Source organism: Aspergillus piperis (assembly GCF_003184755.1).
Source record: "Aspergillus piperis CBS 112811 unplaced genomic scaffold BO85scaffold_13, whole genome shotgun sequence".
NCBI classification, from domain to species: domain Eukaryota; kingdom Fungi; phylum Ascomycota; class Eurotiomycetes; order Eurotiales; family Aspergillaceae; genus Aspergillus; species Aspergillus piperis.
This window is the reverse complement of record NW_020291603.1, coordinates 188990-212490: the sequence shown is the minus strand read 5'-3', so window position 1 is coordinate 212490 and position 23501 is coordinate 188990. Positions and strand designations below refer to the sequence as shown.

Genomic DNA, 23501 nt, shown 5'->3' with positions numbered 1-23501 from the left:
TTTCCCTCCCTCGGCATTTGATTGGCTGGGATTGACAGTTTCGGCCGGCGGAGAACGCGGCGTCATCAAGCCGTTACGTTTGCCGTTTTGGCCGAAAAGGGTCTGTCTGTCTAGTTTGCAATTCTGCAAGATTGCACACCCACAATTACCATCGCCCCCCTGTGAATAATTTCTGAGCAAACATACATCTCTGATCAACATCTCTGGTCCCTTCAGATGAACCATGGTTTGACTGTCCAATCCGCCACCATCGCCGTGCCTGTGTGACTTGTGTGACTTGTATCCCCCCGGAGGGGTTGCGCTATAAGTATCCGATTGTACTCCCCCGCATCGGCCAGGGGAATGAAGCAGGATTCGGCAGCAGTAACAGACTCCCACCCCCCACGCGATCATGATGCAGCCCACCCCTGTTCCTCGTGATATCCTCATCGTTGGCGCCGGCATCGCGGGTCTGGCCAGCGCCATCTCTCTTGCCAAGGAACTGGCTTCCTCCATCCCCGACCTCAAAATATCCGTCTTCGAAGGCGCTCCAGGACTATCTGCCTCAGGGGGCGCCATCAGCCTGACACCAACGGCGCAAAACTATCTCGACAAGCTGGGCGTCTTGTCCGAACTCAACCGCATGGGCAGTGAAGCCGGCATCGAAGTCGATCTCATTGAACTCTTCTCCCTCCGCTCAGGTCGCAGACTTGGGCCTCTTAAATTCACCGACGAGAATGGCTTTGGTTACGGTGGCTACAAGGGCCGTCGAGTCATGCGAAATGCCCTCTCGCGCGCCATGTTATCCGTTATCCAAAATCACCTACCCTCGGTTTCCGTCTACTTCAACAAGAAAGTGGTAGGCGGCACCACAACCGACTCCTCCGTCACCTTATCTTTCGAAGATGGCTCCTTCGCTACCGGAGATCTTGTTCTGGGCTGCGACGGCGTCCACTCTATCACGCGCACTCGCATTGTCGATCCCGGCAACCGCTCCGAATACACCGGCATCTCCTTCATCCAGAGCGTCTCCGACGCCCACGATCTCCCAGTCCCCATGCATTTCAACCAGACCGCCATCCACCTCACCCGCCATAGTTCCCTCCTTACCAGTTACTGCGACCCTGATCGCCAGAAGATCTTCTCCGCCGCCATCCTCCGTGTGAACGAACACCTCATTGAGCGCTACCAAGCTACTTCGAAAAGCGATTGTCCCGAACAAGCCAGCATGAAAATGTCCATTCGCTATCTGGTGCGCACGCAGTTTGCCAAATCCGCCCTCCCTAGCATTCGCGCACTTCTCGACCACACTGAAGATTGGGCTTTGTACCCGGTATATCAGGTCCGGCAACGAGGGAAATGGCACAAGGGACGGATTCTTCTCTTGGGGGATGCAGCGCATGCGGTAAGCCATAACCTAGCCTCCATATTTTTTTATCTTTTGAAGCAGATATTGATCATCGAATATAGATGCCTCCCCGCGACGAATCCGCCGCATACTCCATCGAAGACGCCCTCATCTTCACACAAATCTTCTCCCGCAACCTACACGCTCCTCTCTCCATGACCTTCCAAGAATACGAGTCCCTGCGCCGCGAGTTCGTCAACAAAGTCTTTGACGCCTCCCGCCGTCTCTGGCAAAGTGATCTCGACAAGGGATTGTTCCCAGGCCACGTGCGCGAACTCATGTCGCCGGTGCATATGTCGCCTGGGGGTTGTGTCCCGGCACCAACGACAGCAATAGCTTCAGCAAGACCGGGCATTCCAACGGCTACGCACCAGAGTTTCTCGGATCTGTCGGTGTACTCGTTGACCCGGGAGTTCCAAGGGGAGATTGAATCTTAGTTGATTTGAACTATGGATAGATACAAGGACGGCATATAGAGGTGTTTACAAGGTCCTTACTTCGGGTTTTATGTTCTCTTGCGGGTACGCAATGTTTATTCTTTCACACGGATGGATCATAGAAAGGAATGGGATCTGGAATGGGACAGGACAGGACCGGACATATGGCTAGAAACGAGCGTTACGACCACACTACAAGCAATGATAATACTTTTCCTTTCAATGAACTACACCTTTCTTCATCTCCTAGTGACCCCTATATCACCCGCGTGGTTCATATCAAATAGCCTTTTCTCGACTAGAAAGGTTAGTGAGAAGGGGCTGATTTGTACTGTAGCGCCACAAGACCAAGTATCTGTCTCCGGGCCCTATTTCATCTGGGGGCATTGCCTCTGGACTTCTGAAAATTGATATCCCAATCTCATCGCCCGGTGGGGTGCGCAGGGAGATCTTGGGGACCGTGCTGCCGAAGCCGGCGAGGTGGATGTCTTTGATTAGGTGCTTATTGTTATGGCCATCTTGGACCAGCTGAGCTTAGCTGTGCAAATGAAGTAGATTTATTGGAGGATTGAGTGTAGATCTAGAAGGATGGAAGTGATCCACCGTGGCGTCACCGCCCGGGCGTGCCTGGTTTTCTGCCGTCCATTTTTTCCGTTTATCAAAAGATCCCCGAAATCCGTTGCTTCTCCGTTCACCTCCTCCCTCTCATCCTCCCATTCTCCCTCCTTGTGTCTTATTTATTTTCCCATCTTCATTGGTTTAATAGATATTTCTTTGTTTTTAATTTGTTTCCCTGTTACCCTTTTACCCTTCCCAAGCTCCTCATCATGCTGGGCGCTTTCCGCCGTTCCGCCGGCGCCGTCCATGCGCTGCGAGCTTCACGATCTCTGCTGGCCAGATCGATTCCTCAGCAACCCCAATGGCTCTCTGCTTCAGCGCCTGCGGTCTCATATGGTGCTCGCGCCCTCTATCACCCGTCTCCGGCTTTTCTTGACGCCAGAGCAGCAGCTCAGGCGCAACTCAACGTCGCCGCCGACATCGAGCCCCGGCTACCCAGTACCGATTTCCACAGCCTGGCACAAGACGGCCTGGTCAACGACAGACTGATCCGAACCGTGACAAATTCCATGAAGATTCAAACCATGACTGATGTCCAAGCCAAGACGATCCGCGAAACACTGAGCGGCGATGATGTGTGAGTAGTTCCTCGTCTCTGCCTCCCTTCTTTCATCCTCTTGCAATGGCGGCTGACTTTGATTTTTCTTCCCATACAGCTTGGCACAGGCAAAGACCGGAACCGGAAAGACCCTTGCGTTCTTGATCCCCGTTATCCAGCGCCTTGTTAATGATCCGTCGATCAAACGCTCGCGTCCCGGATACCGGGGGAGAAACCCACCCGACATTCGGGCGATTGTCATCTCTCCGACTCGTGAGTTGGCAGAACAGATTGCCAACGAGGCACAACGCTTGGTGTCTGGATTGGGTTTGGCCGTGCAGACGGCAGTTGGCGGCACTCAAAAGAGATTGCATCTAAACAAGATCCGGACCGAGGGCTGCAATATCTTGGTTGGAACTCCTGGTCGTCTGAAGGATCTTCTTTCCGATCCCTACAGCGGTGTCAAGGCGCCGCAGCTTCAAGCTCTCGTCTTCGACGAGGCTGACCGCTTGTTGGATGATGGCTTCTCGCAAGAGATCGGTGAGATCAAGGACCTCCTGCCAGCACCCGAGGAGGTCGACCGCCAGACCCTGATGTTTTCCGCCACCGTACCAGGTGAGGTTATGGACATGGTGCGTCAGACTATGAAGCCTGACTTCAAGTTCATCAAGACTGTCTCGGAGGATGAGGTGCCCACCCACTTGCGGGTGCCCCAGAAGGTTGTCTACTTGGATGGTTTCCAGAACGGCTTGCCTGCTATTCTAGAGCTGGCAAAGAAGGGTTACGCTGAAAACTCGCATTTCAAGGCCATTGTCTACCTGAACGCAACAACGATGGTCTCGCTGGCCAATGACATTTTCAGGCGGCTTCAGAATGATCCTGAGGACCGTACCAAAGGACATGCTCTCAACCGTCTCCCTATCTACCAAATCCATTCGCGGCTGACTCAGGCGCAAAGAACTCGTGTCACGAGTACTTTCCGCAGCGCGTACCGCGGCATTCTCTTCTCCTCCGACGTGACAGCCCGTGGTTTGGATTTCCCCGACGTCACGCACGTCATCCAATACGGACTTCCCAACGAGCGTCAGACCTACATCCACCGCGTGGGGCGCACGGGCCGTGCGAACAAGGAAGGTGAGGGTTGGATCTTGCTGCACAAGAACGAGAAGCGTGCCTTCAAACAGATATTGGGCGACCTGCCTATCGAGGAGGATCAGACCTCGGTTCCCGTTGCGCATGTCAACATGCGCGAAGAGATTGAGGACGATGGCTCAGAGACGAGCCGAACTCTACAACAATACAAATTCGCCGCGCAGGATGTTCCCATCGACGATCGAGTGGAAGCATGGAGGTCCCAAGCGGGTACCATCATAGGCAAACTCCAACCTCTGTCGGCGACCCTGCCTGCCATGCATGACCTGTGCACCTACGGATACTTGCTGCCCAAGCCTCCGCAGCTCCCTTTGAGGATCCAACAAGCTCTGGAGAGGGGCGACAAGCCCCCTCCGAGGTCCAAGCGTGGTGGACCCCGCGACTTCAGGTCCCGGGATTCCTACAGGCCCCGTTCCAGTGGTGGATACAATGACCGCTATAATGACCGCTACCAACACTCCTCTTCATCCCGCGATTCCCGCAATCCTTGGAACGAGAGAGGCTCCTCTCGCGGCCGTCGCGAGGGCCGTCGTGAGAGTCGCTCCTACAACCGCTACTGATCCCGGTGCTTGAGGCCAGGATCATTAACGCTCTTCGATACCCTTCCTATGAAACGCAGCCCTGCTAAAATTGACCTTTGAAACCGGCTTGTTATAATAGTGCCGCATATCTATTCGGGGATGAGCTCTTCCTTTCTTCTTCTTCTCATTGTGGTTGGACTGCGTGCAATATGTTTCTCAATAAAAAATGTGTTCGATATATGTGATCGGCTTGTATACTACATAACAGATACCACGTGAATATGGCATAGTCTCTACTCTAGATATAACATATACTTGTATAATATGATGGAAATTCCAACATACGATCCTATCATTATCAGTTCGTGTGACGTAGGAAATAAATCAGAAGATGGCCTGCTTTCCAGTCTTCGTAACGTGACCACGACTTACAATTCATTCTAGCACCATACTGATTATAGTTCTACTTATATTGAAACCGATGTAAAGAATAAAATGCTTTTGATCTATCCATAACCCCAAGACAGTCAGTCCTAATATAATACATACATACATGCTGCCTTCTATATCCAATAAGATAAAACCATAACAATCGCTATCAAAAGCATCATTAAGCATCCTCCCCATTCTTCTTCTTCTCACTCTCCGCCTTCTTCGCCGCAAACCTCTCCCTAGCCAACTCAATCTTCGACTTCGGCTTCTGACCTCCTTCACCACCACCAACATCCAATCCCTTGGCCTTGGCCGCCCACTCACCCCTCCGACGCTTATACAAGTCCATCGACCAATTACGCCACACGGCACGACCGACAAACGAATCCCTCAGAGCCATTTCACTTCTTGCCAGTTCCTGCGCCATGCGCTCCTTGACGAAGAACACGTCCTTGGTAGCGTGCCAGAGGGCATCCACGACGCGGGATCCGCTGCTATCCAGGGCCAGTTCTTCGAGATGGCCTGTGAAGCGGGCGGTGAATTGACGCCGGAATTGCGGCGTCGAGGTGGGCAGAGTGAGGGACTTTTGGATGACGTGGGAGGCGGTGGGGTCTTTGGCGATGGTGAGGAGGGATTCGGGCGTTTGGGAGAGGAGGCTGCTGTAGACGAGGGCGCTGAGGGGGCCCGGAGCTGTGAGGATGGTTTGCACGAAGAGGGAGTTGTGGAGTTTGGCGCCTTTGGGGTTCGTGTTGATGTTGGCGTTGGCGTTGTCGGGGTCGAAGTTGGGCATTGTGGGGGGTTGCGGGTGGTCTTCGTCTTGGTCTTCGTTTTGGGTTTGTTGGGGTTGGGGTTCAGAGGGGGTGGTGGTGTCCTCGAGAGTGAGCATTTGGGCCAGTCGCTTGGCCGGGTCGCTGTCGTAGGCGGTTTCGAGGGAGCGTGCGATAGGGGTGGTGTCGACGCCGCGGACGATGCATCGCTCGACTAGGGTCTTGGGGACGATGACGCGGGAGCGTTCGATGAGGTTGGGGATCTGCGGGACGAGGAGTTCGACGGCGTTTTCGAGGTCGTCTTTTCCGAGACGTTCTAGGACTTTGAGCACGACGTAGCCGGCTGTGATGTTGCGCGACAGGGAGCGGAGTTGGTCGCGCAGGAAGTTCTTGTAGAGTCCCTTGAATAGCTTGCCCGGCATGTATCGGACGATGGTCTCGAGCAGGCGGGATCCCACGGGGTCGTAGAGAAGGCCGCGGATGAAGGTGGTGCTTTCTGTGCCTTCTTCGAAGGTGTCGTCGGGGATCAGTCGGCGGATGATCGACTTGGGGTCCTTCGCGCTGGCCTTTCCGAAGTGGGAGAGCTCCAGGTATACGAGGACTTGGAGGACTGGGTTTCCGACGGGGTGGGTGGCAAGTGCGCGAAGATAGGTGTCGTCGAGCACGGAGACCATATCCTGCATGACCTTCTTCAGGGTGCCCTCGAATGATTCGGGCACGCTGCGCTTCTGCGCAACGGGGTTCTCGTCCTGCACTTCGTTGAGGACGCCGTGTCTTTCCTTCTTGCGACTAGCAACGACCGAGTCGCTTAAGGATAGATCGACAGGCTCTCCTGCGAGCACCAGAAGGAGAACGCGAATGGTGTGCGACGCAAACCGCTCCGTCAGCAAGTATCCCCAGTTTCCTTCCAGCTCCTCGATGACCTTCATGAACATCTCCGCTAGCGACAGTTCGGGCTCGGGCTCGTCTCCATCCTCGGCGTCGGTCTTGCTAGCCTTCTTGGATGGCTTTTGCGACACACCTGGTGCAGCGTGGATGAACAGAGTCTCGCAGCAATGACTGGCGAATCGGTGCTGGACCAGGTGCAAGAAATGTCCGATGAATTTGTTGAACAGTCTCCGGATCTGGCGTATGTCCGACATCGAGATCAACTTCTCCATGAGTCGCGAACAGGACTGACTGCACGAGATTTTCAATTCCTTGCCCTCGGCCTCCTTGTAGACACTCTCAACGAAGACTCGTCGCTCCTCCGCATCTCCGAACTGGTTGGTTTCCAACACCTCGTTTGCACGCGAGAAGTATTCCTGCTCCTCGGGATCGAGAAGACCGTAGAAGGGCATATCACCCGTCTGCGCCATCTCCTCGTCCTGTTGTTGTCCATCGTCCAAAGCGATATAGTCGGCACCGTTAACGAAGTCGTTAGTCTCGTCTTCGGAAGGCTTCACTCGTTTGGACACGACATCTTCGGGGGCGTCGTCGCGCTTCCGCTTGCTGGCTTCCTTGTTGGCTTTTTCGGTGGCGCGACGGCCTCTCTTGACCTTTTCACGAGGCATGATGTGACGATGTGCAATTGGGAGTTGAAGGGGGAAGTTTTCTTCTCGCCGATTCGCTTTTTTTCTGCGTTTTTCCCGCAATCGATAAGCGGTGGTCCGAGCGTCTTCCACCGCAGTTTGTCTTGTTTGCATTGCTTCTACTCCCTAGAGCAACTTTCATTTCACAATGATTTCTTCATGACAACTGTTGTGAAGAAGACGAGAGAATAGGAGTAAATACTCAAGAGGTGACTTAAATCAGTCATTAAGGTGCGACATCAGTCACCTCACCCGACGTTGAACTGACTTCAAAGCTGCTGCGGGACTATACAATGCCAGACTCAGTGCTCATGAATGTGATTGCTGACAATATAGATAGTGGATTTACTACATAATTGGCTAATCCGACTAAAATGAAGAAGACGAAGGAACAAGACTGATGAAAACCCTTAAACGCTATGAGAAGCAAGTCCGCAATTCTCACTGAACTTCTAGCAGACACCGATGTCCCTTCGTTGATACCAGGAAATGCAGAACTTGCTCCATGTCATCATCACTCATTCCTTCTCGGGATGATACCTCGGATCTTGGAAACTGTCGGAAGAAATGGGCAGTAGCCAAGCGCAGCTCTATCCGAGCCAAGTGCAATCCAAGACAGTCTGTTACTGTCGGGTTAGCTGCTGGCTGACGTGCTCTACAGTCCACAGTCGGCACTTACTACGTGTCCCTGCCCCAAATGGCATGAATGCATCCTTCATCTCCTGGGTAGGCGAAGACCAACGGGAAGGGTCAAACCTATACAAGTACTAGTTAACAACCTCGGATTTGGCCAGCCCGAGTGCGAATGCTTGGACCACCTACTTTTCGGGCTCCGAGAACGCAACGGGATCACGGTGCAAGCTCCAGAGTTGCGTCGTTACAGTGCTCCCTCCGGGAACCCAATGGCCACCGAATATTGCCCCGTGTGGTGGTACAACGCGAGGGAGAGCACAAGGGACAGCGGGATACAGGCGCAAGGTCTCGTCAATGACCTGGTTCAGATAGGATAAGTTCTGGACATCCTTATCAGAGAATTGCTCGGGTAGTGTGGCCACCTCGGCAACAAGTGCTTGCCGAATTATTGGTGTTTTGCAGACTGCCCAGGTGAGATAGGTCAAAGTGTTAGCAGTGGTGTCACTTCCAGCGATGATGAGATCGGACGCATCGTCGCGGATTTCCGCATCAGGCAATCCTGCTTTGCCAGCATTATACAGCTTCGTGAAAAGTGTAGGCTTGACATTATCGGGGCTAGCAGCTAGCAGCTTTTTGTACCGATTAATGGACTCGTCAGTATACTCCACTATTCGATTCCGGCTCTTGTTAGCCTCCTTGAAGAAAGGGATCGGCAGGAATGCCGCGAGCATGGAGAGCACAGGAAAAGCTGCTCGAGTCTCTCCGACGAAGGCGGCTATCTCCATGTCTTTGATGTGTTGATTTTTCTGTGTGCCTCGTTAATCCACGTCCAGAAGCTCGGCTGGCGATAGGCTATAATACCTTGCCTTGTTCCAACATCCGGAATGAGTCCCCGAAGGACAGTTCTCCAATAATGTCGCTAGCCATAAAGGAGAACCATTTCTGGACATCCGCTACTCCACGGATAGTCATTTCCTCTCGCATGCGTTTCATCGTGAGGCGGATGCGGCCCTCTATCAAGGGCTCCAGTGAATGCAAGTTCGCATCTGCGAAGGGCGATGAAAGGAGTCTGCGATGTTTACTGTGGAACTTTGGATCCGAAGTAGTGAAAATACTTTTTGCATTGTCGTGCTTGAGCAGTTCGTATACTGGCGACTTCAGGAAGCCACTTCCTATGCGATGGATTTCCCGAGCCCCAGCAATCTCAGCAATGTCGACTGCGTTCGGGCCAACCCGGACGACAGGACCTGCATAGAGGCACGTAATTAGCCCCGAGGACGCTTCTGTTCAACGAGATGCCCTTACCATATTGTCGATGTAGCGCTTGCACATATCGTGGCCGGTTCCCTATGACCGTTTGATATCTAACGAAGATATCCGTCCACTTGCACAGGAAGGGGCCGGGGACCGATGACAACGGGTTCCTTCGTTCGCGGTAAATACTCTACTCGTTTGCATGGTTAGCCTCGATCTATCAAGCGGGAAAAAAAAAAGATAACTCACATTCACAACAAAGAAAATGAGGAAAAGAAAGATCAAAGCCGGACCATGGCTAGCCACGAAGTTGGACCCCATCGCGCTTGCTGGGTGAAGAATTACTGGATCCTCAATGAACTAATGTCACGGTCGACCGTCGGCTCTCGATATTCTCTTTATAATGCAGAATGGAGGTGGGCTAAATTATGGACCGCTTCCTCAAATAATAGCTGAAACGTGGGACGTGCGATGAAGTAATACCAAGTACAACCGAAAACGGACTGCAACTGAAGCTTCTGCCAGATAACAGTACACCATCCCCTCTAACAGCCAATAAGGGTACACAAGCCTACGGACTGGCTCATGCTCAATGTTTGTTCGAGGTAGCGACTATCTCATATTGTCCGCGGATAGAGCAGCCGACACCCTGACGCAAGGTGCAGGGCGATCGCGGGGTTGAGATGAATTGGATGGCAATCATCCCATGGGCTCGACATCCAAATCTGCTTGATGAAGTGGGATTTACTCTGAGCTCAACCTAGCGGTGTAACTGCCGGGCGCAATGTACTTGCACTTTTACTGCATACCTTGCATATCAACAGTTACACTGGTGAACTGGCTGCCATGGAGCAAGCCAAAGATCGATATCAGAGATGATGTGGCACGACAATGCCATTATTCACTGGGAAAATAAGCCAACCTTTGACTGTTCACTGATTAGATAAAACTGGTCATCACTGAACCGACCGTCGTTCATCCCGAGTGATCGCCGCCAACTGGCACAGTTTGGAAGCCCTATCTCGACCGCATCCGGAGCCGCGACCGAACATGAACCCTCAACCAGGAGAACGGCAGCACCTGCACTAATAGCAAACCTAATTTACCTGCCATGACCTGGCTGACAGTCGTGTTCTCGAACGACTCAACTCTAATTATCTTCCCTACTGTTCATCTTTCGGGTCGCGACTCTCATCCGCGGTTACCATTGGCTCGCGGGCGGTTCCGAGCATCATCGACTTGCCCTGGATACAACCTTGCTATCGCTGGCCGGCGTCATCGATCCGTCAACTTCCGGATACCGTTGCTGGTCCGCTGTGCTATGACCCCTGTTACAATTTACTTTGATGTTGTCTCATTCCTTTCCCTCCGCTGCTGCTCGGTCGCGATGCGTGCGCGGCTTCAAGGCATCAGCAGAAGTTGTTGACAGGAGCTTAAGCCAATCAAGGTGACCCCGGAGTGTCTCAATTGACACGACTAATTGGCTTGCGATGCCTCTGCTGTACGTGCGGGCTGTAGTCCCCTTTGAAGCCGGGGCGAATGCCACCGATGTGCTCATCAACGAGGTCCATTTCAATCGAACCGCATTGAATTACTATCACTACACGCTTTTCAGCAATGGGACTCTTTCCAATGGTACGGACTGCTATCTCGCCTTTAATCAATTCCAACCACACATGAACGAGAATGGGACTTTCGTGAACGGGACCTCCTGCTATGCACCCATTCGGGATATGGGTCGACATGCGTCGGCCGGCCTGGCTTTTGCCTTCATGTTTGTCTTTGCCATTGTTTTCACATTGATCAACATGCGCAAGCATAGCCGGCGGTACCTGCCTGCTGATCGCCGGTGGACACTCCTGGGCCGTCGGGCGAAATGGATCTGGATGCTTTTCATTGCCGCCTGCGGCACCATTAGCTGCTTCATGAGCATCGACGTGGATCGGGGGTACATCGTGAGCGTCCCGTTGATTCTGCAGAGTGTGTTCTACACGCTGTTGACGCCGGGGATGATGGCCGCGGTATGGGAGGCGGTACGGCACTGGTCAGTGATGATAAGTTGCATACCTAGTCTTGTGGAACAGAACTGATACAAATTGCAGGGGCTCCTGGCAAGAGCGACAGATCTACGATCGGGATCCGTATGCATTCCAAGTATCCAGTAGCCGGCAAGGGCAGGAGTTCGTGCTCCCGCTCGTCTTCTACGGATGCGCTTTGGCCAATTTTGTCTTGACCGTTCCGCGCTCCTGGACTGCCATTGAGATGCAACGCAGTCTCGACCAACAGCTCAATGAAGCCAAGCCAGTGGCTACAGATATACGATGGCGTGCTGCCGGATTTGTCGCAATAGCTGGCGTCTTAGTGATCTGCTACAGCCTGGAGCATAGCATCTACCGCTACCGGGCGCGACCAACCAGTACCACAGGTCAGCTCTTATTCTACCTGAATGCGGCTCCATCGCAATTCCTTATAGCTATTGTGTTGCTTGGCATAAAGATCGGCTACGCTATTGCTTCTGCCTTCGACTGGACGATATCCCCCTTGAGATACGGAGTCGATTCTGGATGGTTTTACGGGCTGGGATACACACCGGTGCTGCTTTTGCTCATTCTGTTCAACATCTGTGGATTCTGTGAACTGAATGAAGATAAGGCATTGATCGTGCAGCGAGACGAGTTCGACCATGCAGTTGCCGATGCTGTGGGTGTCGGGCAGAGGAAGCCCAGCTGGTGGAAGAAGAGCCGCACCTTCGTTCGAGAGCTTAGTGACCATCACCGACGCCGGGTCTCGCAGCAAGACGATCGTGATATGAGTCGATTTGTAGAGATGGGGATCATCAAACCACGAGAGCAACCGCAGAAGGACGAACCCAAGCCAGAGACATGGGTGACGACGCGGACTGCCAGCCAGGGTAGTGAGTCGACTGCGGTGGCGAGTACGGAGAGCAGCCCACCGTATGTCGAGTATACATTGCAGCAAGAATTGTCTCGTGATTCTTCTAACGAGACAGAGGTACATGGGCGCCCGCAGACTGGAAGGGACATATTGGGATAAGAAGAGAACAAGCCTGTAGGAATACAGATGTCATTGGAGGAAGTAGATAATTAGTCAGTTTGAGGTGTATCATGAGTTGATGATTATTTAGGCCAGATAAATAATATATATGGAAGCCAATGAAATGAAGTTATCCCCAGGTGATACATACCCATGCAGACTATAGATAATTGCACGTGACCCTATGATTGCATGTTTGATCGGTTTGCCTCACCTCCCATCGCAAAGCTTCAAGTCATCCTCCAACACCCACTTCACTACCATTGCTGAGACAGACCACAATTCGCGTCTAGATAACCCAAAGACGAAGCAGCGAGCAGGCCTTGCACACCATAATACCCCTCAGTGATTCTACCCACCCATCCTTCCAACTCACAACATGGAACCCGAAAAGCGCAAATACGCCGCCGGGCCTTCCCTGCCACCCACCAGCGAAGACGACTCCAGCAAACGCCGCAAAGTGATCGGTCCAGCCCCCCCTCCTCCCTCCGCCAGCGCAGACGCCAATACCTCCGACAACAGCTCCTCCGATGATGACTCCGACGATGACTTCGGACCCAGTCTCCCTCCGCCAGAAGGCACCGTTTCTTCTGTCCCCGACTCCAGCGCAACACAACCCGTCCCCTCCGCAACTACCTCGGAAGCGCCAAAAGCTCCTCAGCGCGACGCCTGGATGCTCGAACCCATTGACGGTTCGAACCGCAACTCCCGTGTCGACCCCACGAAACTCCGCAATCGGAAATTCCAAACCGGGCGGGGAGCCAACACTACGCCCAGTGCGGGCGGGCTAGATGTTTCCTGGACCGAGACGCCAGAGCAGAAGATGAAGCGCTTGCAGGATGAGGTGCTGGGTGTACAGACACGGCCTACTGCTCCTGATGCAGGGGACTCGGCGGGAGGAGCGCGCGGCGCACAGCCCTCGCGGGCTATGCAGGAGAAGATCCACCGTTTTAATGAGGAGAAGAGAAAGGAGGAGGCAAAGGCGAGGGATGCGGAGAGAAAGAAGAAGAAGGATGGAGAAGAGGAGGAGGATGATCCTAGTGCTCGCGCGTTTGATAAGGAGAAGGATATGTCGCTATCGTCGAAGATAACGCATGCGCAGAGACGGGAGATGATGAATAAGGCGGCGGACTTTGGGTCGAGATTTACGAGTGGGAAGTTTTTGTGATTGCGCGAAGCTTGTTCGGTATCTATCACGAGGGTATTGAACAACCTGTTTCGCATGGTTGCGGCTCTGTCGTACACAGGTGTCGTACGGTCTATCCGTTTGGTGATCAATTCTGCATAATGTGATGACTGGCGGCCGGATGCTGCGCAGCTCCTTTATGCCAATGGTCGTTTTGGACAGGCCCATCGGCCTGAACAGTCAACGTTGATCACATTCTTCGTTGGATTTGATAGCATCACCTGCTGTTCGATATCAAGGCTCATGGTGCCGCGCAAAGGACCGGAGATGCCATCCCAGGTGGTCGCCGCGGCGCGGTGACATGTTGGAGTACTGGAGAGTGGACTATGGCGATCATGGAATTGTCTTCTAGTGTCCTCATAGGTACAGATAGTAGGCTGATTCGCCGGAGTAAGATAGATTGGGTTCTCCGAAACCCGCCAAGATAGGAAGATCAAGATAACTTTAATTGGCGGCTGGGCTGGTTCGGATGGCGATCCCGCAGATAACATCTGGTGTGATCCTGGGGTACATCCACAGGCTTTGTGTTGTATATAGTTTATGTAAAGGCCATAGAGAAGCCTAGATGAACAAGATCTATTATCAAAATTAGCTATAATTATTATCACTTACGTAGAGGAAATAGTCAACGGAGCCATTGGACGCATCTCCGCGGGATGATCGGCTGATCTTATCAGACCATCGATGATGCGGGGAATGTTTTTGCTCCGCCTTGCTTCGGCTTCGTTCCTTGCTTTCATCATCAACTCTCCCCTCTCCTCTCTACTCTTCCCTCCTCATCCTCTCTCCCTCCTCTACAAGTCCACCACCATGAATCTCCGCCAAATAAACGCCCACAACCTCTCCACCTTCCGCCACCACTATGTCTCCGAGATCTCCGGCTCCCTCGGTGACCTGGGCACATTCCTCCCCATCGCCATAGCCCTAGCCGTCAACAACACCGTCTCCCTCTCCAGCACGTTAATCTTCTCCGGCCTCTTCAACATCCTCACCGGCGTCTTCTTCGGTATCCCCCTTCCCGTCCAACCCATGAAAGCCATCGCAGCCGTCGCCATCGCCCGCAGCTTCACCAACGGCTCCATCGCCGCAGCCGGTCTCTTCGTCGCAGCCTTCATCCTCCTCTTCAGCATAACCGGACTGCTAACACGCTTCGCCAACGCCATCCCCATACCCATCATCAAAGGAATCCAAGTCGGCGCTGGCCTCTCCCTGATAATCGCCTCCTGCAACTCCCTCCTCAGCAACCTCTCCTGGCTCTCCCCCTCCTGGGCCGACAATCGACTCTGGGCCCTCGCCGCATTCTGCTTCCTCCTCTCCACCACCGTCTACCGCACTGTCCCCTACGCCCTCTTCGTCTTTCTTCTCGGCCTCCTCTTCGCCTTAATCCTCGCCACCTTAGCCTCCGACCTCCCCTCCCTCTCCCTCTGGCACCCCTACACCGTCCTCCCCACCCCCTCGGACTGGTCCTCAGGCATCTTCGACGCCGGAATCGGCCAAATCCCCCTAACAACACTCAACTCCATCGTCGCAGTCGTCCACCTCGCCCATGATCTCCTTCCCACGCACACCAACTCCTCCCACCTTAACGTCACCTCCATCGCCCTCAGCGTCTCCGCCATGAACCTCCTCGGCTGCTGGTTCGGCGCCATGCCCGTCTGCCATGGCTCCGGCGGCCTCGCGGCCCAATACCGCTTCGGAGCGCGTTCCGGTGCCAGCATCATCTTCCTGGGTGTGTTCAAGCTCGTGATCGGCGTATTCTTTGGTGAGTCGTTGGTCGGGTTGCTGAAAAGGTTTCCGACGGCTTTGCTGGGCGTTATGGTTATTGCGGCGGGGATGGAGTTGCTTAGTGTGGGCGAGAGCTTAAATACGACGGGAGCGAGGGATATAAGGAAGGCGGTTGCGGGTCAGGCCGGGTTGACCGGGGAGGATTTGGGCCCTATGTTGAGTGATTTTGAGAGGAAGAAAAGGTGGATGGTTATGATGGTTACGGTGGGACTGTTGGTCGGGTTTAAGAATGATGCTGTTGGGTTCTTGGGGGGCTTGTTGTGTCATTGGGCTTTTGGCATTCCGGCCGCGGTGGAGTGGGGGGCGAGAAGGTGGAGAGAAGGGAGAGTGAGGTTGGAGTAGATGTAAATGTTATTTCAGAGGGGAGTGTGGTGGGGAGTGTATATATGTGAGTTCTGGGGTTGGGGTTTGGTTATAAGATATGATATTGATGATGTGTGATGAAGATATGTTATGATATGTGATTGCATTGCGTGCTGTTATTCTGTGTCTGCATTTGAAAGTGGTATCCTGCTGTGTACAGCTTTGTTTGAGCAAAGATGCTTTTATTTTCTATACTCTATATGATTAGTCTATCTCTATTTCCAGTCTATCTCTCTATACACTATATATGCAACAACTGTACAGTCATTCCCTGGGCCAGGGTACTGGCCTGAAAACTTCAACAAATCAACACACTCATCTGACACACTCATCTCATATGCACTTACAACCCCTCGCTCTCATGCCACACAACACACCACTGCACCACGACAAGCAGAGAGTCTATGGCTTTCCTCTACTCCGCCTTCTTCGAAGCCTTCGTCCGGAGCTTCATCAATGCAAACACCAACGCATAGCCACTAATTGCAAAAATGACCGAGATTCCCGCGTCCCGCCATCCGTAAAAGTAGTGGTTGATATTTAGTGTGGTCAAGAAGTCACTTCCACGGCGGTATTCACACACCCTGCAAGTCGAAGTAGCATCCGGGTTGGTCAAATTGACACGCCAGCCCTGACCCGCGATGTAGTCCTTCAAGTATTCAGCGCAGGTGCCATTGGTAGGGTTGAACAGCGCAAACTCGTCCTCGTTACAGGTCACCTTGGCATCCCACATATCGAAGGTGAGCATTCCCGAGACGACATAGTTGAACGGGTTGAGGTAGTAGAGCCAGTATTTCCAGAACACGTTGAGTTGCGTGTATGGAACGAAGATGCCGCAGAAGAGCACCAAGACACTGATAATCATGGGGTTCACGAGTGCGGCAAATGTTGGGTTGGGTGCGTATGCTGCAATAAACTGGCCAATACCCGTGTAGATGAACTCGTAGATGAGCATGATGAAGAAGGTGGCACCCGCCTTGTTGGAATCATGAGGCAGGCGTACGCAGTAGTACCAGCAAAGAAAATACAAGACTGCGCATACACAAAGGTACGGGAACTCGGATACAATCAGACCAATGACGAATGAGATCCATGAATACATCTTTGACTTCTTCTCTCGTGCATCGTAGATATCGCGTCTCTGGATGAACAATGGTTGGAGCTGATTGATAACACCTGGTGCAACGAAAACAAAGTTGAAAATAGTGAACATCTTCAACTGCAGGGCTGTCACGCTTGGACCGACCCTCCAAAATGAGAAACCGTTGAGCAGGGCGGAGATGATATGCAGGGAGAATTTATTGTTAACGTAGTTGGTATTTCGGAAAAGAGCCACGTTCATTCTGTGGGTAACGATCTTCGTCTGCTCCCAGAGCGGCATCGAGAACTCGCATCCATCGTCATTTACACTGGAGGGCTTCGAGGCAGCCTCAGATATCAAGTGATCAAGCTCGGTGATCATCTGCTGATGTTCAGGCGACTCAAGCCAAACCTGGTGCCAGTCTTTGTCCTTGACGCTCTCGATGCCTCCGGTGACCACGTCGATCATGAATTCGGCTGGGTTGGCCTCAACGGGGCATTGTGCACCATATTTGCCGAAATAATGTTTGATTGTCTGCCCATTATCGCCGATATCGCCAAAATACACAGTTTTGCCGCCGCGTGCGAGCAGCAAAAGAGTGTCGAACTGCGCAAATAACTGGGCAGAAGGTTGATGAATAGTCACCAAAACAGCCTGTCCAACATCGGCTAACTTGCGAAGAAACCGCACTGTATTATAAGCAGACTGTCCATCCAACCCAGAGGTAGGCTCATCCAAGAAAATCAAGATGCTCGGTTTGGATACAAGCTCCACACCAATAGTCACTCGTTTTCTTTGTTCCACACTAAGGCCATTGCCAACTGTGCCGATAAGAGTGTCTGCCAGATCATGAAGCTCAAGCAGGTCAATGATGGTATCAACATACTTGAGTTTCTCTTCTCTAGGGGTTGTCCGGGGTTGGCGCAATAATGCAGAGAATTCTAGAGATTCCCGAACCGTAGCGAACGGTTCGTGAACATCCAACTGCTCGCAGTATCCAGCCATTCTTTGAAAGGACACAGGTAACGGCCGGCCATCAACCATGATAGACCCAGTAATGGTGCCCTCCGTCTTTCGCTGTGCAAGAACATCAAGTAAGGTTGTCTTGCCCGCTCCTGAAGAGCCCATAAGCGCCCCAAGCATACCTGGCTTGACCCAGCCGTGGATATTATCCAACAAGACCCGGTCGCCGGAAGGTGTTTTGACAGTGTATTTGAGGTTCTTCCAGGTAAAGACGGCAGTATTGCGGGAAAGGTTGCCATCCACCTCCGCAGTCGTGTCGCTAGTGGCAGCTTTAGTTTGCTCCTTTTCCTTAATCTGAGACTCCTCGTCAATGCTTTTCTGGTGCTGCTTCAAGTTTTCACGGGGGATCAACAATGAAGCACTTCCCCCGGCACCGGCTTTCCAATATGTGGTGCAAATAATCGTGAGCACGGCGAAGAAGCCCCACCACGCCCATACGACCCCGAAATTCCTCCAGAGCTGCGAATGCTTGTAATGGAGCGAGGAGAGATACTGGTCACCGGTCACGTAGTCTGCACCAGGCAAAGCACCGCCTACTCCAGTACAAGCTTTGTTGGCAGAGTCGACATCCTCATATCCGGGGCCGGTAGGGACAATATTCTTTCCGACACAAGGGATAACCTGACCGTGAAACTCATTCGACAGCGCTGCTTGGAAGGCATAAGCCATTGGGTTGGTGTAGTAGAGCTCGAGGAACCAATTTTTGACCTTTGGTTTAGGGATCATATAGCCAGCATACATGACGATTCCTTTGATAGCGGTTCCCGAAATCTTCGAAGCGGCTTCGAAGGTACTGAAGGCTGCACCAATGCATCGAAATAGTGCTGTAACACACTAAGTAATGTTAGTTGAGAGCTATTACTGGGCTTGGAATGACTCACTAAGGTCGTGGTGAACAGGATGATCCAAAAGGTGAAAAATGCCGCTGCTGTTGCTTTGAGCCCGACCATCCAATATAATACGACCGAGAAGATCGTGCATTGGAAGAGTAGCACCGGAAAGTCAGCTGTTATCTGCGCCAAGCAGAAGGCAGCCGGATGGTAGAAAGCAAATCCCTTATGCTTGATGAGCACAGGGCGCCCTTTAAAGGACTCGGTAACCTCGGACATAGCGACGATCGTGTTGTACAACAGGGAGAAAAAGACTGCTCCACCTTTTGTGAAGAGTCCGGCAGATGTCTGGGGAGCGTTATAAAAGCAGGATCCGGCAATCAAGGCCATAACCAGAGACAGGATCTGTTTGATCAAGAATGTGGATTTCTCCCCCCACAGAATCTGATACTGGCGCCGCGTACACGCGAGAACTTGGGTCCCAAATCCAGTGGTGAAAGGACTCTTCTGTGGTTGGTGCGTGGTCTTTTCGAAGGCAACAGACTCCTTGAATGCCTCCGTCCGCTCCCTGGCAACTGTGCTTGTGGGATAGTCGTATTCTGCTGTCATGTGGCTGTAAATAGCTGACGCCTTATACTCTGCCATGATAGCATCGGCATTTCGCGGAAACCTGTTTTCATACCCAGGCCTTATCCTTCGCTCAGTAGGCACGGTCACACCTGTTAGGAAGTCACCTGGCAAAAGGTAGATGTTAGTCAAGATTCCGTAGTGGGGGATGATTTGAGACGACTAACCAACATTGGCACCGTCGGTATAGACAAACCCCAGGTTCTCCATGAAAGGTTTTGCTGCAGCTGCAGGGCCATAGAAGATCTGCTTCCCCTCGTCCAGAACCAAGACCTTATCAAAGAGGTTGTAGATTCCATTCCCCGCTTGATACAGGGTCACAATGGTTGAGAGTCCGAGAACGTTAGTCATCGCTCGCAAAGCCTTAGCCCACTCCAATGCAGTACTGGCATCGAGACCGCGGGTACTGTTGTCCCAGCAAAAGACAGATCCCCTTGTTGCCAGGCATTCAATGATAGATACTCGCTTTCGTTCTCCTCCTGATACGCCCCGTACAAACTCGTTTCCCACCTTCGTGTCGGCGGTATGTGAGATCCCCATAGATTCCATGAGGAACTGCTTTGTCTCAGCAGTATACTCGCTCACAGATGCGGTACCATCAGGAAGATGAGATGGAACTTTGAGCCGAGTAGCAAAGTCCATTGTTTGACCAACGGTCAACCGGGGGTAGAATAGCTCTTCTTCTGTATTCATCACAATATGGCTCCGATATTGAGCTGCTTCTTCATGGGACATATTTCCAAAGCTCACGTCGCCCTTGATGGTATGGTAGCCATGGCGGCGATTGGAGAGTAAATTGAGAAGAGTGGTACACCCCGAACCCGGGCGTCCCAATACTAGGAGCATCTCCCCTGGCTTGACACAGCCGTGACTTTCCGTCAATATAGATTTCAGGGGTGGTTTCCGGGTGAAGTCACGGATTCTTTGAGGTACGTTGAACTGGGAGAATAGGTTCTCATTGACTGCTGCCTCCGCTGCAAGGACATCCACGCCGAGGTTCTTCCAGGTCACACCTAGCTCTCGCTTCTTGAATCCTGCCGCAGCCTCACGTTCCTGGCTCCGAATGACCTGCGGGGTCATGCTCCATTCTGCGTCTTTCCCAGGAGGGGAGGTGGTGTTCGCATGGGGTACTGTCAGGGTTTCTGAACTTGGAGCTTCTCGAACATTTATATGGGGAACATTCAGTGTGTCGAGACTCTTTCGTTCTGGAATTGGTAAGTCGGAAGACTTTTCGTCTTCCGGGAACCCAGGAGAATTCATGACAGCTGAATTAATAGCCGGACAAGATTGATGATACACAAGATATTGTATTTCTGTAGTTCACGAGAATGGAAGCATCTTATATACATTTACGGAGCCCCTAGGGGCATCCAAGAATGATGAAGGGCCTCTAGTAATACCTCAAGTAATTTGGGTGAGCCGAGTACCCGTGAGTGGATTACTTACAGATGAGAAACATTATGTGCACCGTGCACCTGCCATCTACTATCTATGAGGTTCCGGATCTGGTTCAGTCGTCAGGGCGGATGATCGGCTTCTATCGTCTTCCCAAAACGGCAATATAATGCAATGGCCTCGGTTGTTCGCCCCCATAGCTGTTTCACAGTAGATGAAATGTCCACGACAAATTCACGATAGCTCGGTGGGTCGGGCTTCTAGAATACCTCGGGAAGATCATTATTGTCCTCGCTTTTCTTTTCGATGCCGTAGGGATAACCATATTCCAAGTAGCAATGTTTGGCTGCAGCAAACTGCGGGTGGCGAGGATGAAGCGTCCTCCGTCAAACAGTTGCGCTGGGTATGTTAGTCGAATGACCGGATGTCACGCCCAATCAATATTTCAGCAGACGCGTAGCGCTTGAAACTCTTCAGGCATTGCGTTGAGGGGGCGGCATGCCGACCAGATCTGGCGGCATAGATAACCGACAGTCTCCCTTTTTGAGCGTTGCCGACCTATCCGGGTATCCAGACAATCCACATTGCTGAGGTTGTCCAGACCATCGATAGTCTTGGCTAACCCACAAGAGCCCTGTTTAACGAAGCAATGTCACTATCTGTCTGCATAAGTGATCCTATTCCACTTATATCCCGCAACGGTATCTGGTTGGCAAGGAGGTCATCGAATTAGGTATGAATCCGGGCTTCAAGTGGCGCTGCTTACTTACTATCGGAAGAGGACGAGTGGCTTGGCTTCAGGAGCGGAAAAGACCGGAATTGAAATCCGCGAAAAATGCCGGACGGTAAAAGGGGTGGATAAATCGATTCGAACGAGGAAGATGTCGCTGGCTAAGTTGGGGGGTGAAGTGAAAAAAGCAGAAGTTGCTGCAGCCTACTCGACTTGGCGGACTTAGAGCCTCAGGTTCTCCATCCACATTCCTTCGCTCTTTCTTCCACCACAATAACTTACCGTGCCATTTCAAGGCGCATCGTCCTCATATCTTTCTGATAACTCGTCCAGTTTCAGGTAAGGGTCCCTGGTGCATACCTAATTTAGACAATTGATGAGGATGTAGCAATTGACACAGGAGACCATCTAGCAGATAGAAGACATACTGTATGCAGCACAGCATAGAATCAAAGCGAGCTCGTGAGAGTGCTTCCCACGGGATACGCCAAAATACTCATCTATGGTGTCGACACCAGTATTTCCCAGGATCAGGTGGGCTAAGTGAACTGAATCGGCATTCCGTGCCACTGACTCGTCAGGACGCGACGAGCGCAAACTAGTATGCACACTCAGCGATCCCCTCCTTATATAAGTTAGACATTGACAGTTGAAAGGATGGAACAAGGACAAATCGAAGAGACGAAGACAGGTCTTATTCTATCATCAGATATCACTTTAGTTTGATTTGACAAGTTTGCCATATCGCCATACATGCGTGATGTTCTTCGGATCAGAGACCACTGTTATATTCTCTAGTGGGTTTGCTGTCAGTGCGATGATATCTGCGTCAAATCCCTCCCTCAACTGGCCACTCTTTGGCGCCTGGTCACCGAGTGTTAACGGCCCATTGGCTGTGGCAGCTTCAACTGCAGCCAGCGGTGTCATGCCTGCCGCAACCGCGTACACCAGTTCTCCACCATTGCGTCCATATCCCAATGCGGGATTATCCGAGCTGATGAATTGATCTGTACCAAGAGCAATAGGCACGCCACGTTTGACTGCTAGCTGATACGCCCTCTTATGCGTATCAGCTACCTCGAGCAATTTTTGGTATGAGCCGGGCGTGAAGAGATCACGCATAGCAAGTCCGCTTTCGATAACACTGCGTGTTGCCACCAACATAGCGCCCTTCTCTAGCATCAAGTCGATAGCCTCTTCATCCAGATAGCTGCCGTGCTCAATCGTGCGGCAACCCGCACGGAGAGCATTCATGATGCCTGCCTTGCCATGGCAATGAGCGGCCACAACGCGTCTTGCCCGCGCCGCCTCGTCAACAATAGCTTTAAGTTCTTCGAACGAGAATTCTTGATGCTGCGGGTCGTCGATAGCGCTCACTACGCCACCACTGGCGCAGACTTTGATGACGCGTGCCCCGTGCCGCAGCTGCTTTCGTACGGCCTGCAGACACTCAGGCACACCGTCTGCGATTGTCAAAGGCAAGCCATGCGTGCATAGGTCACGCAAGCCCTCGAGATTCACACCGTGTACGTCTCCATGGCCTGCGGTCATGCTGATGGCGCTGTGCGCACCGTAGATGGTTGGTCCTGGAATGCGGCCCTCGTCGATGACTTTGGCCAGCTCGCAACCGTATCCTCCGACTTCGCGGACTGATGTGAATCCCGCCATAATGGTTGCATATAAGTCAGGCACACTTCGTGCCCCTGCCAATGCTTGTGGCGTATTCACAATCGAATCCATGCTCGCCGCCGTTGCGCCTAAGAAATGAATGTGGCAATCCCACATGCCTGGCATGGCAACGGGGACATTTGTGGTAACAGCATCCTGATATTCGACTGGTACTTCATGCTGCGGGCCAGAATAGAGGATTGTTTTGGATTTCCAGACCACAGCTCCGCGAGGAATTGGTGCCCCCCTTCCTGGAATTAGGATACCTGCGTTGATGCGGTAGAGAGTGCTGTCTGTCAGAGGTCGATGCATAATTAAAGGGGTAAGTATGAGTTCAACGCAGTTTCACAGTTCTGACACTGACAAGGATGTGATCCTAGTCCAGCTAGGAAAGCAGCATATATGAATTGAATGCAAGATGCCGAGGCTATGTGCTTATTTGACGTCGT

At 52.3% G+C, this 23501-nt stretch overlaps 8 protein-coding genes across 8 annotated transcripts; 4 read left to right on the top strand and 4 right to left on the bottom strand.

Annotated features, from left to right (window-relative positions):
* The first annotated feature begins 177 nt into the window (after positions 1-177).
* Positions 178-2082, top strand: BO85DRAFT_450720 (FAD-dependent oxidoreductase). Its single transcript, XM_025660445.1, has 2 exons — positions 178-1384; positions 1450-2082. The coding sequence occupies exons 1-2, from the start codon at positions 392-394 to the stop codon at positions 1822-1824; spliced, it is 1368 nt and encodes a 455-aa protein (XP_025513994.1). The 5' UTR covers positions 178-391; the 3' UTR covers positions 1825-2082.
* Positions 2083-2527: 445 nt separating this feature from the next.
* BO85DRAFT_423872 (DEAD/DEAH box helicase) lies at positions 2528-4997 on the top strand. The gene is made up of 2 exons (XM_025658025.1): positions 2528-3019; positions 3099-4997. Exons 1-2 carry the CDS (start codon positions 2652-2654, stop codon positions 4690-4692), a joined length of 1962 nt encoding a protein of 653 aa, XP_025513993.1. The 5' UTR covers positions 2528-2651; the 3' UTR covers positions 4693-4997.
* Positions 4998-5137: 140 nt separating this feature from the next.
* Positions 5138-7421, bottom strand: nop9 (RNA-binding RNA processing protein NOP9). Its single transcript, XM_025660444.1, has one exon. The coding sequence runs from the start codon at positions 7403-7405 to the stop codon at positions 5264-5266; it is 2142 nt and encodes a 713-aa protein (XP_025513992.1). The 5' UTR covers positions 7406-7421; the 3' UTR covers positions 5138-5263.
* Positions 7422-7864: 443 nt separating this feature from the next.
* BO85DRAFT_497521 (cytochrome P450) lies at positions 7865-9648 on the bottom strand (the record flags this gene model as incomplete). Its single annotated transcript, XM_025663996.1, has 6 exons — positions 7865-8043; positions 8103-8179; positions 8246-8862; positions 8918-9303; positions 9362-9500; positions 9604-9648. Coding segments are annotated over 6 exons (1443 nt in total), but the record flags the coding sequence as incomplete, so codon positions are not given.
* A 1070-nt stretch (positions 9649-10718) lies between these two features.
* Positions 10719-14143, top strand: BO85DRAFT_469877 (uncharacterized protein). The gene is made up of 5 exons (XM_025662357.1): positions 10719-11354; positions 11413-12322; positions 12759-13515; positions 13612-13616; positions 13683-14143. Exons 1-5 carry the CDS (start codon positions 10801-10803, stop codon positions 13848-13850), a joined length of 2394 nt encoding a protein of 797 aa, XP_025513990.1. The 5' UTR covers positions 10719-10800; the 3' UTR covers positions 13851-14143.
* A 157-nt stretch (positions 14144-14300) lies between these two features.
* On the top strand, positions 14301-15909 carry BO85DRAFT_450715 (putative sulfate/molybdate transporter). The gene has a single exon (XM_025660443.1). It carries the CDS (start codon positions 14361-14363, stop codon positions 15675-15677), a length of 1317 nt encoding a protein of 438 aa, XP_025513989.1. The 5' UTR covers positions 14301-14360; the 3' UTR covers positions 15678-15909.
* BO85DRAFT_497517 (ATP-binding cassette transporter) lies at positions 15812-20519 on the bottom strand (the record flags this gene model as incomplete). The annotated part of the gene is made up of 3 exons (XM_025663995.1): positions 15812-18636; positions 18684-19366; positions 19427-20519. The coding sequence occupies 3 exons, from the start codon at positions 20517-20519 to the stop codon at positions 16114-16116; spliced, it is 4299 nt and encodes a 1432-aa protein (XP_025513988.1). The 3' UTR covers positions 15812-16113.
* Positions 20520-21893: 1374 nt separating this feature from the next.
* Positions 21894-23364, bottom strand: BO85DRAFT_497514 (metal-dependent hydrolase family protein; the record flags this gene model as incomplete). Its single annotated transcript, XM_025663994.1, has 1 exon — positions 21894-23364. One exon carries the CDS (start codon positions 23362-23364, stop codon positions 22102-22104), a length of 1263 nt encoding a protein of 420 aa, XP_025513987.1. The 3' UTR covers positions 21894-22101.
* Positions 23365-23501: the final 137 nt, after the last annotated feature.